At 44.2% G+C, this 17,500-nt stretch overlaps 1 protein-coding gene across 2 annotated transcripts in view; it reads right to left on the bottom strand.

The window, feature by feature from the left end:
• The window catches only part of agap1 (ArfGAP with GTPase domain, ankyrin repeat and PH domain 1), a 172,808-nt gene that overhangs the window by 83,202 nt on the left and 72,106 nt on the right, over positions 1-17,500 (bottom strand). For both annotated transcript variants that reach the window (XM_062527842.1, XM_062527843.1), the window contains 3 exons: positions 4,851-4,936; positions 4,560-4,701; positions 2,953-3,087 (listed from right to left, as the gene is read on the bottom strand). In XM_062527842.1, coding sequence (XP_062383826.1) covers positions 2,953-3,087; positions 4,560-4,701; positions 4,851-4,936 — 363 coding nt within the window. The remainder of the gene's footprint in view (positions 1-2,952; positions 3,088-4,559; positions 4,702-4,850; positions 4,937-17,500) is intronic.

Raw genomic sequence — 17,500 nt, 5'->3', positions numbered from 1 at the left:
CAGGGATTTATGTGCCCGGTGGTCGCGCAAGATTAATGTGATTAAAAGGGTTTTCAGTGAAACTCATATGACATTGAGTGATGACAGCATGACAAGGGGGGGGGGGGGGGGGGGTCAACTGCTGGAGAATGAGATGTTAGATCTAAAACAGAGAAGGTGACGTGTGTGTGTCTGTGTGTCTGTGTGTGTGTGTGTGTGTGTGTGTGTGTGTGTGTGTGTGTGTGTGTCTGAATACAATAGGAAAGTCTAACTGTACAAGACAGAGACAATGAGAGAGTGCATGTGTGTCAGTAGATATATGTATGTATATGTCAGTAGATACCAGGCATGGTGTGTGTGCTGTTTGCACAGTAAAGAGTGTATGTGTGTCAGTAGATACATGTTCTGTATGTATAGGTAAGTAGATAGCAGGCATGGTGTGTGTGCTGCTTGCACAGTAAAAGAGTTGTGTGTGTGTCAGTAGTATGTATATGTCAGTAGATAGCAGGCATGGTGTGTGTGCTGTTTGCACAGTAAAGAGTTGTGTGTGTGTCAGTAGTATGTATATGTCAGTAGATAGCAGGCATAGTGTGTGTGCTGTTTGCACAGTAAAGAGTTGTGTGCTGCAGAGTAGAGAAGAGAGGGGTGGAGCACTACGAAGCCTATTGGTTGTCAGAGTGTGTGTGTGTGTGTGTGTGTGTGTGTGTCTGTCTGTGTATGAGTGTGTGAGTGAGAGAGAGAGGAAAAGAAAGAGGGAGAGAGGAGAGAGAGAGAGAAGAGAGGGAAGAGGGAAAAGAGAGAAGAGAGAAAGAGAGGCGAGAGGGGGAGAGAGAGGGATATAGTGAAAGAGAGAAGAGAGGATGGAGAGGATGGAGAGAGAGAGTGAGAGAGAAAGATGGAGACAGAAAGAAAGAGAGAGAGAGAGGTGTGAGCAGCTCCTCTGAGAGAGGCGAGATGAGATGGGCCATTTAGTCAGTAATTAACCCGTGATTAGAGCCAATGACTAATTTCCAGCACAAAGTCACCTTGCTGTGAAGAGCCCGTGGTCTCTGCAGGGCTGCACTGCACTACACTACAGTTCATCACACGGCTCTGCTCTGATGCAGCTGGAATATAGAACACTACACTACAGTACATCGCCACAGCAACAGAAGCACTCTACAGCTGCTACAGCTTCTCAAAGCTAACCAGGAAACATCCAGGAACATTTCTACAGTTCGGATTCTCTCAAGAATCCCAATCTGTTATTCAATCAAGCTGATGTCTTTTTCAAGACTAAACACATTGCTAAACAACACTGACAAAATACTGCATGTTAGGTCAAGGTTTTATACGTATATTAAGGTGACCATGCAAATCAGAAGAAATATGTTTTCTTTCCTGAACATCTTTTGAGGTATGTGGGTTTGTAAACTTGTACTAAAGCGCTACAACAAATCTATAGGCTCCTTCTGAGGCTGGTGAGCCTTTTTAGGGTTCCATGCTCAGTGGGTGGACTTCCTGTTGTTGTTGTTGTTGTTGGCTTTTTCTAACAATAGTAAACAGTAAACAAAGCAGGAATTAGAAACAGTTCAAAGAACGAGAACGAAAACCGGAAAAAAAAAATTGACAAAAATAATCAAAAATGTGAAAAAAAGAATCACTTGTTCCGTAGTGAAAACGCCATCCTCAATTTTAGATTAAGCAGTTAAAAACTGTAGTTATCGTTCCAATTCACCCGTCTTTGAATATTATTCAAAAGTGCATAGGCTTAGAAAATCACCTGCTCGCACAGTGTTCCCCAGACCCCTTACAGGACAAATTAAGTCGACGTTTATGAATCAGTGTCTCCCTTGTATAATAGGCTAGACCTACTAGTTGATAAACATGATTTTCACATTATAGGAAATAACGTAATCTGACACTATAGGTAAATATCTACAGGCTCGTCATGCAGCTGGCAGCACCACCAATAGGCTATTAGACTATTAGGACATGTTCTGCATCAGAAGTTAGGCTATCACCACCAATGGGCTATTAGACTATTAGGACCAGTTCTGCACCAGAAGTTAGGCTATCACCACCAATAGGCTATTAGACTATTAGGACATTTCCTGCACCAGAAGTTAGGCTAGCACCACCAATAGGCTGGACTATTAGGACATTTCTTGAAGATCTACTATTGTATAGGCTAATTGCCTACTTTCAAATTCCACCCACGCCTTAATTCAGGCAAAGTGTTTTTAACAGTCAGCCTTGATATCTAATGTGCTTTGATTTAAGCTTTAAGGCTGTTGGGTAAGGGGAAAAAAGCTTATAGTGTTGTGCCATCGACCATAAATCAGTTAGTAAAGGCAATGTCATTTTTAAAGAAACGTTGAAGGAATGCTCTTCTATAGCATTGTAACCTGTTACTATTAAGAGGAGAGACCTTGGGACACTAGAGCAGGAACGGAAAAGTGATGATTTTGTTCAGGATGAACCGAACTGATAGTGCCCTTACGCATCTCAATACCATTTAGAGACTTCACTTCACCTCCTTTCAGTTTCAACTGCAGTGTGGCCACCAGATCTGGCCGATAGCTCTCCTATCAAGCTGTTTTAATAAGGCCATGAGGAGCCCTGTAGAGCTACCAAACACCCTTAAAGGGACACTTCACCGATTAGCATTAAGCTTTGTATCTTTAGAAAACCAGTCATGTTTTTGAATGGTCTTGCATCATTCCCTCAGTTTGCCTTGAGATGGGAGAAATACGGATTTCAATGTTGGACTTCCTGCTTTCAATGATGTAAAAATCATCATTTTACATCATTGAAAGCAGGAAGTCCTATTCATGGGATTCATTGAAATCCGTATTTCTCCCATCTCAAGGCAAACTGAGGGAGTGATGCACGACCATTCAAAAACATGACTGGTTTTCTAAAGATTCAAAGCTTAATGCTAATCGATGAAGTGTCCCTTTAAAGTCAGCAGCGGTTCTCTCGGCCTCTCACCGTCCTGGAAGACGCGCTCCACGTTCAGGCCGTAGGTGGCGCAGGTCTCGTAGTAGGTGCATCGCTTCAGGTCGTTGGAGAGCTTCCGGGCGCGCGTGTCCTCGATCACGCGGGGGTTGGCCGAGCTGATGGCGTCTGCAGTGAAGGGGGCGACAAAGTGACCGGCTGGTTTAGATAGGTAGATAGATAGATAGATACTTTATTGATCCCCAAGGGGAAATTCAAGAACACAAAATTCAGCAGAACACACACTGACAATGTCCACATGTACCACGGATGAAATGGTCATAACAGCTCATCAGCAATCACTCTACCCATTCTCTACACGTGCTGCATAAGGCCCCATCCTCTACAGTACACGTGCTGCATAAGGCCCCATCCTCTACACGTGCTGCATAAGGCCCCATCCTCTACAGTACACGTGCTGCATAAGGCCCCATCCTCTACAGTACACGTGCTGCATAAGGCCCCATCCTCTACACGTGCTGCATAAGGCCCCATCCTCTACACGTGCTGCATAAGGCCCCATCCTCTACAGTACACGTGCTGCATAAGGCCCCATCCTCTACACGTGCTGCATAAGGCCCCATCCTCTACACGTGCTGCATAGGAGCATGTAAAGGCCCCATACATGTACGCCACATAAGCATTAAGAGATCATTTTGTTCCCCTTTGTTGCCCTTTTCAGCAGATAAGCGTACGAACTGAATGTGGTCATGTTCAATTGCCAGTAGTGACAGAGTGAGTAGCAACACAAATATATAGCAACTCCATTAGAACCAAATCTTCAAACGTGATGTAAAAATATATATTCTCACTGTTATCTATAGATATATCATTACTTCATATATGACTGCTTGAATGATATAATTATGAATTACAAGAGAAAATCAAAATGTTGAGACTGATGATAATAAGCATGGAAATTATGGCAATAACTCCATGCTACCAGCAGATGGCAGTCATGCCCCAGAATCTAATCAAGATGGAAGATCAACTGAGCAAATGATAGAAAAAAGATTGTTTGTTCCCAGTTCACGTAGGCAGACCGTTGTGTAGGAAGACCTTTTTTTTTTTTACAGGGCTCTTAAAGAATGGAGAGCTAGCAAGATTGTGAGGAGATACTCACTGAATGTCACAAAAAGTGTTACGTGTTATAAATCACTAAGTATCGCTTACCCTACCTTCCAGGTCCAGGGCACTACACAAATTAAGGAAGATTTCTGAGAACAGCTTCCATGGCTGTTTATGAATCAGAGAAGAGAGGATGGACGAGAGATAGGAGGAGAGAGAGAGAGGATGGAGAGATCAGAGAAGAGAGGATGGAGAGATCAGAGGGGAGAGGATGGAGGAGAGATCAGAGAAGAGAGGATGGAGAGATCGGAGAAGAGAGAGGATGGAGGAGAGATCGGAGGAGAGAGAGGATGGAGAGATCAGAGAAGAGAGGATGGAGGAGAGATCGGAGAAGAGAGGATGGAGAGATCAGAGAAGAGAGAGGATGGAGAGATCAGAGAAGAGAGGATGGAGGAGAGATCAGAGAAGAGAGAGGATGGAGGAGAGATCGGAGAAGAGAGGATGGAGAGATCAGAGAAGAGAGAGGCGCTTACCTTGCGTGCCGACCAGGACCAGCGGCACCTCGGCGGTGTTGCGGTAGTTTGCCATGCGGCTGTAGTAGTGGTACACCGTCTGGAAGCTGATCTCGTCCTCCAGACTGAAGACGAAGATCACTGCATCCACCCACAGAGCAAACTGAAGAGAGAGAGAGACACATGAAAATAAGACAAAAAATAAAACCGCTGGTGACAAACAGAGGGATCAGTTCCCCCCAATCAAACGGAATACAGACGTTCATATTTCTCTGTAAAAAATAAAAGTTAGCGACCGAGTGCAATACCCACCTGTGCCTCAGGGGGGCCTCCTTCATCTCTGATAAGGAGTAAGTAGCTTTGGCCGTCCACCACGATCTCCTTCTTAAATCGGCCACCTGAGGCAAATAAGCACATTGGCATCAGCTGAGCGCCACAAACCCTCGACACACACACACACAGCACGGCAGAGCTACTCTAGAGAGATTAATGAATGGCCCACTGATTAAAATGGAGGAAGGGAGGGAGAGAGCTCCTCCGATGGCAGGGGATGGCAGATCTGTGCATGAGGGTGGGGGTGCTGTATGGAGGTTGGTACAGTATGTCAGCAGTCTAGTCCTGTATGCCGGTGACCAAGAGGGAGAGATGTCGCCCGACAGGTCACCCTTAACTTCACAGTTGAGGAAAGTGAGGTGGAGTGAAGTATATGTGTGTGTGTGTGTGTGTGTGTGTGTGTGTGTGCGTTTGTGTGCGCGAGAGAGAGAGACTTTTAAATATGTTCTGCTAACTTCCCATTTCCATATGATTGTTGATGCACTAAACTAGCTAAACTGGAAATGATTTAATATCAAAACGATGAATATACACCTGTAACTGGGAAATCTAACAAATCAAACCACATGCGCAAGGCTTCATGAGACTGGGAGGCACAGCCCAACACCTAACAACCCAACACCCAACTTCCAACACCTAACGACCCAGCGCCTAACACCTTGGCACTGGAGTGCGGACTCCCACGGCTCCCACAGACGGCGAGCTGCAGGGGGGTGCTGATGCCGCGGCCAGCTCTTGATTTCCTCTGCGTCATGTGTGGGCACCGGGCAGCAGAAGAGGGGACTGGGTATCAGGGCTCCTGATTTCCTCTGTGTCATGTGTGGGCACTGGGCAGCAGAAGAGGGGACTGGGTATCAGGGCTCCTGATTTCCTCTGTGTCATGTGTGGGCACTGAGCAGCAGAAGAGGGGACTGGGTATCAGGGCTCCTGACTTCCTCTGCGTCATGTGTGGAAAGCAGACTGGGTATCAGGGCTCCTGATTTGCTCTGCGTCATGTGTGGGCACTGGGCAGCAGAAGAGGGGACTGGGTATCAGGGCTCCTGATTTCCTCTGCGTCATGTGTGGGCAGCAGAAGAGGGGACAGGGTATCAGGGCTCCTGATTTGCTCTGCGTCATGTGAGGGCAGCAGAAGAGGGGACTGGGTATCAGAGGGCCAAAGCCCATCTCACTTAACTAACTTTAAGAGGATTGGCAGAGCTGCAGAGGGCAGAGCAAGGCTGTCACCGAGTGAGAGGCTCTTAACCTGATCATCACTAACTGGGCTTAAGCTGCCTGAGCTGCGAGGAGCTGAAGGTCAGGGAGAGGGAAGAGGGAAGAGAGAAGGGATGGCAGGCACAGTAGGACCAAAAGAGAACGCATGAAACAAAACAAGACAAAACAAATATTATGAAAAAGAGAATCAAATAAGAGAGGAGAAAGTGAAGAGGGTAGTGAGGGAGGAAGAGAGAGGAGAGAGAGGAGGAGTAGAGAGAGAGAGAGAGAGAGAGAGAGAGAGGAGAAAGAGGGGGGGGGGGGGCTCCTTGCACTTGGCTTTTACTTTCTCTGCCGTCTAATGCAGGCTGATCCTGCTCCCTGATCTTGGCCGTGCGGGCCACGGCAGACTGCACACACACAGGCTTCTCCAGGAGCCTCCCTGTCCCCGACACGAGCAGGCCGCACACACACACACAGGCTTCTCCAGGAGCCTCCCTGTCCCCGACACGAGCAGGCCGCACACACACACACAGGCTTCTCCAGGAGCCTCCCTGTCCCCGACACGAGCAGGCCGCACACACACACACACACAGGCTTCTCCAGGGGGCTCCATGTGCCCGACGTGAGCAGGCCGCACACACACAGGCTTCTCCAGAAGCCTCCCTGTCCCCGACATGAGCACAGTAACCCCAGCAGTTCCAGTCGCTCCAAGCACACAGCACAAGCCACACTGCACCTGTGTTTTCATGCTCTCTAGATTAAATTCGACTCCTCATACCCTGAGCTCTGCCAAACATCAGGCCAAGAGAGACAGACGTATTCAGCATTATAGAGTCCTTAGTTGAAGGTCGCCGTTTTTGAACAATCTAACCAAAGATTAGCCCGACTATCATCAGACTAAGCTCAATCTTTGAATGACAATGCATTTGGATAGTCTTTCAACCAATCAGACCAACGATCTGGGTGCGCCTGGTGGATAAGCTAGTTTGTGTCAAGGTTCTAAAATTCCATTTTGAAGTCTATGAATTTTCCAACATTCCCAGCACACTTGTGGAGCACACCTACACCCATGCAGGTCTGAGACTACAAACACTCTACTATGTTAAAAGCAGGTTGTATCTGCATCACATACATAATGTCAAGCTTCTCTTTGAAAATATGCACACACTACAAGATTCAGAAACAATGCGGGACCACACACACAACTAAAATGTATTGCAAGCATGTCCACATTCTAAAACTGCCATCCCAGAGGATTCAATAAATTAATGCACGCCACCCATGAGGTCTTTTTTTTAGCCAATTACAAACAAGCATGGAGTACAGGGAAACAACAGTTGAGTTCAGTTATGTTGTCAGAGGAAATTCTACAAATCTGATATGGTAAGGGAAAAGTCAAACGAAGTCGCCTTTTCACCAATTAAATTACAATTAAATGTTTTCCCAACTTCACCGTAAGTATACGTTGTAGCCTACCGCTAGCGTGGTGAAATTAGTCGAAGTAAAGAGGAGCCTAGCTCGCTAATATGGCATTTGCAAATTGAAGCTATGGCTAGGAACCGTTTCTTTCGACACACACAACTACAAAGAGAAAGTTGACACTTGTCAAAGTGGGCCATACGGTTATAGATCTTAGCCTGCCGTGGGGTGTTTCAAATGAGTGCAAGGGAGGTTCATGATTCTGACAGAGCGCTAATTTGTTTGTGGTTAATCCTACCGGTGAATTATACATTTGTTAGCACGTGTAGCTTGCAATGTCGGGGTTCTCACAACTTGTTCTGCTATACGGCCTATCTAGGCTGCTGAGTCCATTTCTTGTATTTTGAAGTGGCCTACAGTAGCTGCTAGTCAACCGGCATACCAGGCAGCCAGTGCTGGGTGTCCGTCTCTAACAATACGGCTTCAGTTTTGAAGGCTTCAGCGCCTCACTTGACACATCGTTACTGGTATTTTGGCTCAACATCACCTCCATTGACAAAACGATATAACCCGGAGAGTATTTTCACTGAACATTGTTTGGCTTCAGCGACTTTTTCATTTTGTAGCTGACTTAGCGCCACAGACGGCACTAACGTGTCAAACTGAGCAGCTCAAATCGATTAATTGTATTTAAAGGTTGGAACGAGCAATGCAACAAAGCCTACTACTTTAATAACTGTAATGTATACGTTTAATATGGTTACTCTAATGTATGTGATTCCCTTTTGTGTTGACAACTTTCCGCAAACATGTTTGATGCATAAGGCTCGTATAACTAGCCAAGCCTCGACCAAAGCTCCTAGAGCGCGCCTAGAACTCTTTCCAAATGTGTGAGATTCGAACATAGCAACAGTAGTTATGAATGTGGTTGACGTCACCGCGGGTGTCCTATTATGACGTAATGGTGCCACACAAATGAGATCTGCACAGAGACATTGATTCAGTCGTTGCTGATTCGGCAAGGAGTATGGTAGGCAAGCTTTTCGTATTAACTAACAGCATGGTGTTTAAAAACGTTACATTATATTACATTATTTATATATAATTATTATTACAACATTGTGTGTATATATATATATATGCACACATATACAATGTAATAATTGAATATGTCTAATATAATTATATATGTAAAGTACTATATAAATATATAATTTGCAGACACTTTTGTCCAAAGTGCCTTACAGTGGCATCTATAAATATTAAATGTAAATAAAATAAAATTAACATAAAATTAACAATTTATAGTATAGTCATGGCCTATAAGATTTCCAGTCAGAAGTTTTGCAGTTATTCAGTGCACAAATCTGTCAAATAAGTAGGGTAGCTCTTAAACTGAACTATCTCTTAGTCAATTCAATTGCAGTCACACCATAATGTCAAGACAATAAGTTGATTTGTTGTTTTGTTATTTTGTTATAGGAAGGTAGTTAAAAATCCCTGTTCCCAATGTGGAGGAATTCCGCCATGGCAGAACCCTCCAACCGGCCAGGAGCCAATGGGACATTCACTCGGCGTAAACTGGGTGAAAAGGTAGGTTTGCAGTACTAATTTTCTTGATTGTTACACAGGAACGGGTCTCCAAAAGGGCTGTAAGGTTCCCACGGTAATGCTAGGGTAACCATTATGATATATGAAGTGGTTGCAATGCTGGTTGCTAAGGTAATGATGTCATAGTAGTGGTTGCTAGGGTAATCGAGAGTTGCTAGGGTAATCATTATGCCATATGAAGTGGTTACGATGGTGGTTGCTATGGCAATTACCAGGTTGACATTATCATAGTGGTTGCTAGGGTAGTCATAATGGTTACTATGGCAGTTGCCAGGTTGACATCATAATGGTTGCCAGGGTAGTCATAATGGCTGTTATGTTAATTAAAGTGGTTGATATGCTGGATGTTATGGGAATCAGGTTGGATGTTATAGTAGTTGAAATGGTTACTAGGGTGTTGCAAGGGTAGTCATAGTGGTTACTATGCTAAATAAAGTGGTTGCTATGCTGGTTGTTAGGGTAGTCATAATAGTTATTATGCTCAATAAAGTGGTTGATATGCTTGATGCTATGGTAATCATGTTGGTTGCAAGGGTAGCTGAAATGGCTAATAGGGTGTTGCAAGGGTAGTCATAGTGGTTACTATGCTAAATAAAGTGGTTGCTATGCTGGTTTCTAGGGTGGTCATAATAGTTATTATGTTAAAATAGAGTTGATATGCTGGATGCTATGATAATCATGTTGGTTGCTAGGGTAGCTGAAATGGCTAATAGGGTGTTGCAAGGGTAGTCATAATGGTTACTATGCTAAATAAAGTGGTTGCTATCCTGGTTGCTAGGATAATCATGTTGGTCCCACCGCCTTCGTTAGGCTACACTACAGTGTGCACTGAAATGATCATGAATAATATTAACCCTACTGCCCACCTGGCTTTTATCCAAGCACACCAGTGTGTACTGAAATGATCATGAATAATATTAACCCTACTGCCCACCTGGCTTTTATCCAAGCACACCAGTGTGTACTGAAATGATCATGAATAATATTAACCCTACTGCCCACCTGGCTTTTATCCAAGCACACCAGTGTGTACTGAAATGATCATGAATAATATTAACCCTACTGCCCACCTGGCTTTTATCCAAGCACACCAGTGTGTGTAGTGGCACAGTTTGAAAACACTGCCTCCACTCGCTGAAGGCTAAACATCTATTTTTTTTTTTTACCTGTATAGTTGAGTGGTATGGTCAACTCCATTCCAATCCAGATGGTGGATTATTGGTAGGGTAATGTTAAGGAGTCGCACAACGGATCGTGCAGCCATGTTTTAAGCATAGACCCTAGTGAAAGTGCACTGAAATTAGGGCTGGGCGATATGGCTGTCAGGATGTAAGTGTTTCATATCGGTCGATTTCGATAATTATTGAAACATTGTATGACCTATTTTAAATTCTTTTTTAAATGTAAATATTGATTTAAACTCAACCTTCCTCTGATTGTAGGCAAGGAAGCATGTCCTTGGCTATGTAATATGCCGCTTTCTGAGTTATGTCTTTATGGCGTTTAGATGCATGGCTCCAGACTAACCTTTTGCGTTGGTTGCACTGGTATGCCCAACTTTTCTTTTTAGGTGCACCAGCACAAAAATGCCAAAAGGTCACCTTTTTAATCGCTCTCATATAATGTGAATGATTTTTTTTTTAAACAACAATAAGGTATGGAAAAGCTTGTCTTTATTTGAAACACAATATATCAAGAGCACAACAGTGACGGCCTGGAATTGAACCATCAGCTTTTCTGGCTTCTGCTTGCTAGCCCTGCTTCTTAGCCACTATGCAACGATAGCCCTTGTAGCACATGAAAAGCATGAAAATGCCAATCAAGGTCACTACAAAGCCATGGAAAGGTGTTGATATTTGGACAGTGAAAATGGGTACGAAGCCTGATTGAATGTTGTGTCTGATAACCTGTTGTTATTTGTCATTAACATGAATTTGTGTAAATATCTTCTTTCTTTCACAGCTTTATCTGGAATCCTCGGATTTCAATCTCCGAGACCCAAATTGCAATTTAATGGACCCAACATATCACGCTTTACATGATCCTCACCTTAAGCAGCATGTTTACTGCAAGCATGTCCACAGTAACCTCAAGAAAAGAGACTTGATTACTAGTGATGATATGGTATGGCCTCTATTTCCTCACGTCTATTTTATTGTTAAGTTTTCGCATTGAGTCATGAGTATTTCCTTAATTGTCATATTATTGGAATATATTTACATATTAATCAGGTTTGCCTAATCGTGTACCTTGTAGGTAGTATGCTCGCAAAAGGAATACAGAATGTACCGTGATTATGTGGATGATGTCAAGAATGACAACCACAACAAACAACAGGTAAAGATCAACTCATTGTGATTGTTGTTTTCACATAATGCGATAAACATGTTTAAGGTGTTTAATTCCAAACACTTAACTATTATTCCATTTATAGAGGGAGAGACAGAGAAGGTTTCTTGAGATGGAAGAGCAGGGTCTGATTTCAGACAATGTGACTGTCGAAGATATAAGAACCTTCCTACAAACAGATGAGCTCCCAAGACATGATGGACCGCAGCAGCATGGACTGCAGTAAGCAAAATAAATACTTACATATCATGACTTAAGTGATACAGGCCTATATGAACTGCCATTTTAAGAAGCAGAAACTATTTTTGTCATACTATTAATGAAAATTCTGAATTACTCATCTGAAATCGAACCAACATGTACTTTCAAAGGCAAACGAAAAAACCCACAAAGATTTCAATCAAAGAGGACGATGGACTCCTGAATGGAGAAAAACTTCCAAGTATAATGGTAAGAATAGCTTCAAATTTCTTGAAGAAATATAATCTGACAGGAAAACATAGTTTACAGTATTTTCTTAATAGCCCAATACAAAAAAAGGATTTAAATAATAAGATTTTTTTCCCCCACCAACAACACTGATACAGCAGACATCTGCAAGAGACAGAACACGCCTGCAACTCAACGAAAATGAAATAAAACATGAATTAAATAGGAACAGGCACATGAGAGACGTCCAGCAGAAAAGACGACAAAGGGTGAGATAGTCAGCCATTATATATGTACATATTATTACAGCAATGTGTTGCTCTAGCCATGTCCTACAATCTAATATCAACCTAATATTTCCTCTTTTTACAGGAAATGAGTATCTCTGAACGCAGAGCTGCAGCACAGCAGGCAGAAGTGGACAGGATGACGGAAAACCTGGAGGATTTGAGGAGGTTGAGGGTACACACAAAGAATCAAACAAAACTTCTTAATCAAGTGTTTGGTACATCAACCTCAGGTAAGTGCCATTAAATATTCAGATTCGAGGCCTCTCAGAGCGGAATCAAGCAGACGCTCTGAAAAACCAAGCAGCTCACTGTGAACAGCCCCTTAACCTGTATTCCATATCATCTTCCTCTGTGAAAGACCGGCCGCATGCCTTGATCCCCGAACAGTTCTCATCTGCGTTCAGGGGAGTTGGGTGGCCATCCCTCCTTATGTATGAGGCCACGAGGGCGCTTAGTACACTCATCTGAGAAGTGTGTTAAAGGACACATCTTTATTACAGGAGAAATGTCCCTGACATAATGGAAATTAGCATTATTAGTCGTGATCTGAGGTCTTATGTATAATTCTGCCATCCGTGGTGCTGCTGTCTGTGTAAATTCAATCATATTGACTATTGCTAGGACATGCTAGGGGACCAATCATCAGAGAAAATTCTATTATCTGATTTTCTGATCTTGTAGATTTTGAATGTTTCTGGCATTCAGACCAGATGAACGTCTGGCTATAGGTCTGTCATTGAAACATTGTATTGCTGCCACCACTTTTGAACCATAGCGTACCATTATGACCAGAGCTACCTAGCCTGGCACGCCCTCCCAGTGACGCAACGCCTTCAGGCTTTTGCTGCTGGTCTGGTCAACTGCTCATTGAGAAGGATTTCTGAGTTCCCGAAATCTGCGGAACTGCCCCCTTTGGTCGAGAACCAATCAACTTTGAGCAGCTCCAACGGCTCTGGGTAGAGGCGTGTTCAAGGCAGCGGAAAGAGTGTTGTTATTGGTTTAAACTCGGCAATCCGCTTTCTGACATCTACCAGTAGCAAACCGAGGCACTTAAAGGAGGCGGGTCAACCAGCGCTGGCAAGAAACCGTGTTAGCACAGGCTGTTGGTCAGACTAAAGTCTCGCAGAGCCTTTGAAAGTCGATGGTAATCAGGCTAAGAGCTACCTACCAAAGAGCTTCTCCAGGCTCTTGAAAGGCTTGCAAAATAATGTACCCCCCCCCCCCCAAAAAAAAACAAATTCAGAATGTATCCCATTTAAATTCAAACATTTCTTCCAAATGCTTATATGTCTTGAGGAGGATTTAATCTCATGTATTGCTCTCCAATGAAATATAATCAGTTGTTTGTTAACTGAATAGACATAGCTACCCAAAGGACTGTCACTGAATTACGAATGATTTAATATTTTTTGTAGGAAAATCACCACAGAAAATTACCGTGCCAAGGAGGCCCATCCTCAAACCTCTTGCTCCTATTTCAGCGCGGAGACATGACATAACTAGCCAGGTAGAGTAAACAGACACTGATTTACTTTTCATATGCATAATGCAACTTGTTGTATCTTTACTGACCTCTAAATGAATGATGGTGGTTAATACCTTTCATCTGGTTTCTGTATGGCAGACATCTTCACCAGACACCAAATTGCTGTCCCCATCGGCACATAGACCATATCCAAAATTGCCTGGTCTTGGCAAAGTGAAGATGCCGACCAACCAACTTGATCCCGAGGCTAACAAGAAGGCTAGAATCACTCAAGCTCTACTGGACCACATATCTACTGATTCTTTTAAGATGCAAATTGCGGAGTGCATTCGGGATGAGACTATGCCAACAAGCTGTGAACTTCACCCTCATAGGGCAACCAGGGCACTGAGGGGCAGGTTGGCCACTGACATCTTACTGTGCCTTTTTCGCACAGTCAGGCCTTCCAAACTCTTTGTGGAGTCCTCTGAACATCATAGCCAAGCTGATAGCTCATCTGCAAAACAATTTCACCCTTATGTGTGTGAAATCATCAGCAGTGTTTTTGGGGAGATCAGAGCCAAAGTTCTTGAAAGACATCGTTTTGCTTCCTTAGGAGATTCTCCAATGGTATCTCCTCAAACCTTTCAGAGAGCACTGAACGGATTAAACCTTGTTCTACAGAATCTTGAGACAGATTTAATGGAAACCATCAGTCTTGTTGAAGCGATAACTGCAGAAATGTATGAACAAGCTCCAAGAACTGAGGCTCCTGTTGAGGAATCAGTGACAGGAACACTGGCAGATCAAGTTGAAGCTATTTCAGGTGATCTCATCAGAATAGCACATGAAAGTCTTGTTTGCAGTCCATCCAGTGACGAGGCGAGGACCCCAAAGCTGCGAAGACATGTTCAAAGTGGCAACACTTCTGATTCTGAAACATACTGTTCAGAAGATTCCATGAATGATGGTGTTCAGATTCAGGCTGAGCCCAAGGCTGAGGCTATGAATGCTCCCACTGTGAAGAACGAGGACATTGCATGGGAGGCATTAGACCAAAGGCAGCCATTTGCGGTTGAAAGCAAAACCAAAGACATTAAGGCGAAGCTTTCTTATCATATTTATCCACCGACTATGGCAGGTGCTAGTAGTTCTCTCTCAAGCTATTCCTCCTCCTCTTGCAGTGTGGCAGCCTTCCAGCCTGAAGAATGTGGGTCTGTCTCCTCACAGGAATCTGAAGCCTCTACACAAGAGAGCTCTTCAGATGAGCTTGAGATTAGTCAGCCCCTTGCAGTCCAGAAATCTCAATCAGAAGAAATTCAATTGAGCATGCCCAGTGCTGCTCTTGATTCAACGTGCTCAGATGTCTACCAAGTGCACGTTGGGAACGGAGTGAGTACTGCCACCGGACAGACTATATCCAACTTTTATCCAGCAATTGCAGATGAAATGATGCAATATCTTACATCACCAACATGTAAGGAGAGGATAACTCAAGCAGTGAAAGATGAGCTCAAACGTTCTCTTCATGGAAGAGTTGACCTTCCTTCATCAAATCTGAATGTGGGGCCTGAGGAAAGAAGAGCCATAAGGACCATGTTCAAAAAAGTATCCAAGGAACTGAGTCACATACTGTCGAGAGAACACATTCTTTCCCTTTGGCCGAATGAGACAACAGGGCCCTCCCCTGACCACGATATTCTTCTCAGTCAAGTCAATGCAGCTGCATTACAACTAGTTGAGACAGTGTTTACCGAAGTCAAGGAACAACTTGCCACTAAAATAAGGCAGGAAGCTCCAAAGAGGGGAGTTAGTCCACTGGGCAGTCAGACAGCAATAAGAGCTGTATGCACATCATTAGAGGACATGAAAATGACCCTGGGGAATGAAATGTCCATCGCCTCTGCCAGTGGAATGTTGCTGTCTGTGAGTTCTGAAAAAGCAGAAGTTGATTCAGAAATGTCAAATGCGAGCCATTTTGGGAGACCATCATCTAGCACAGTGACAACTGAGGAACACAGAACAGTCTCCTCCAAAGATGACAAACCCTCAACATCCAGCACTAACTTCATCGATCTTGATGCATTGGCAGGTTTTACTAAAATGATTGTTCTTAAGCCTACAAATGTCAGCACATCAGGAGTTAATACTGTAGCAAATGTCTCTGTCAGTGATATTGGACTGGCATGCAATCAAAAAATGAACGAGGACACTCTTCTGTATCATAAAGCTAAACAGTCTTTCTCCGATGGCGCAGTTGTTCAAAGTCAGGTGGACAACGTGACAGAAGCCACTGCTGCTCACAGGGGCTTAGAAGTTGTCAAGATGGGAGGATCTCAATCAGTCATCTTACAGGAGGCTGAAATCTCTTCACCAGAGATCTCTTCAAATGAGGTTGAGACGCTGGCAGGTGCTGGTGGTGCTCTCTCTGGTTCCCCATCTGCCACAAGCAGCCTGGACGTTTTTGAGACTGAAAGATTTCTATCAGTTATCTTCCAGGAAACTACACTGGAGATGTCTGCAGAAGAGGTTGAGACACTAGCAGGTGCTGGTGCTGCTCTCTCTGGTTCCTCATCTGCCACAAGCAGCCTGGACGTTTTTGAGACTGAAAGATTTCTATCAGTTATCTTCCAGGAAACTACACTGGAGATGTCTGCAGAAGAGGTTGAGACACTAGCAGGTGCTGGTGCTGCTCTCTCTGGGTCTTCATCCCCCTCCAGTAGCCTGGAAGTTTTTGAGACTGAAGGATTTCTATCGGTTATCTTAGAGGAAGCTACACTAGAGATGTCTGCAGAAGAGGTTGAGACACTAGCAGGTGCTGGTGCTGCTCTCTCTGGGTCTTCATCCCCCTCCAGCAGCCTGGACATTTTCGGGACTGCAGAAGAGGTTGAGATGCTGGCAGGTGCTAGTCCTGCTCTCTCTAATGCTTCTTCTTCCTCCATCTTACGGGAAGCTGAGGTCTCCTCACTAGAGATCTCTTCAAATGAGGTTGAGACACTGGCAGGTGCTGGTGGTGCTCTCTCTGGTTCCCCATCTGCCACAAGCAGCCTGGAAGTTCTCAAGACTGAAGAATTTATATCAGTTATCTTCCAGGAAGCTACACTAGAGATGTCTGCAGAAGAGGTTGAGACACTAGCAAGTGCTGGTGCTGCTCTCTCTGGGTCTTCATCCCCCTCCAGCAGCCTTGAAGTTTTTGAGACTGAAGGATTTCTATCGGTTATCTTACAGGAAGCTACACTAGAGATGTCTGCAGAAGAGGTTGAGACACTAGCAGGTGCTGGTGCTGCTCTCTCTGGGTCTTCATCCCCCTCCAGCAGCCTGGAAGTTTTTGAGACTGAAGGATTTCTATCGGTTATCTTACAGGAAGCTACACTAGAGATGTCTGCAGAAGAGGTTGAGACACTAGCAGGTGCTGGTGCTGCTCTCTCTGGGTCTTCATCCCCCTCCAGTAGCCTGGAAGTTTTCGGGACTGCAGAAGAGGTTGAGATGCTGGCAAGTGCTAGTCCTGCGCTCTCTAATGCTTCTTCTTCCTCAAATGGTTTAGAAGTTTGCAAGACTGAGGAATCTCAATCAGCCATCTTACAGGTGGCTACAACAGAGATCTCTTCAGATGAGGTTGAGATACTGGCAGGTGCCAGCAGTGCTCCCTCTGTTGCTTCATCCTCTCCCTGCAGTTCTCAGCGTTCTCAATCACAAGAGACTCCATTGAATGTGCCCAGTTTAACTCTTACAGGCTCAGATACCAACAGAGTCTATACTGCCACCAAAACCCAATCTTTGTCCTGCCTTTATCCAGCTATTGCAGACGAAGTAAGTCAATATTTTACAACGTCATCATCATTTAAGGACAGGATCACTCAAGCAGTGAAGAA

Source organism: Sardina pilchardus, chromosome 23 (genome assembly GCF_963854185.1).
Source record: "Sardina pilchardus chromosome 23, fSarPil1.1, whole genome shotgun sequence".
Taxonomy (NCBI): Eukaryota; Metazoa; Chordata; class Actinopteri; order Clupeiformes; family Clupeidae; genus Sardina; species Sardina pilchardus.
The sequence above is the reverse complement of the archived record's forward strand: the minus strand, read 5'-3'. Positions and strand labels throughout refer to the sequence as shown.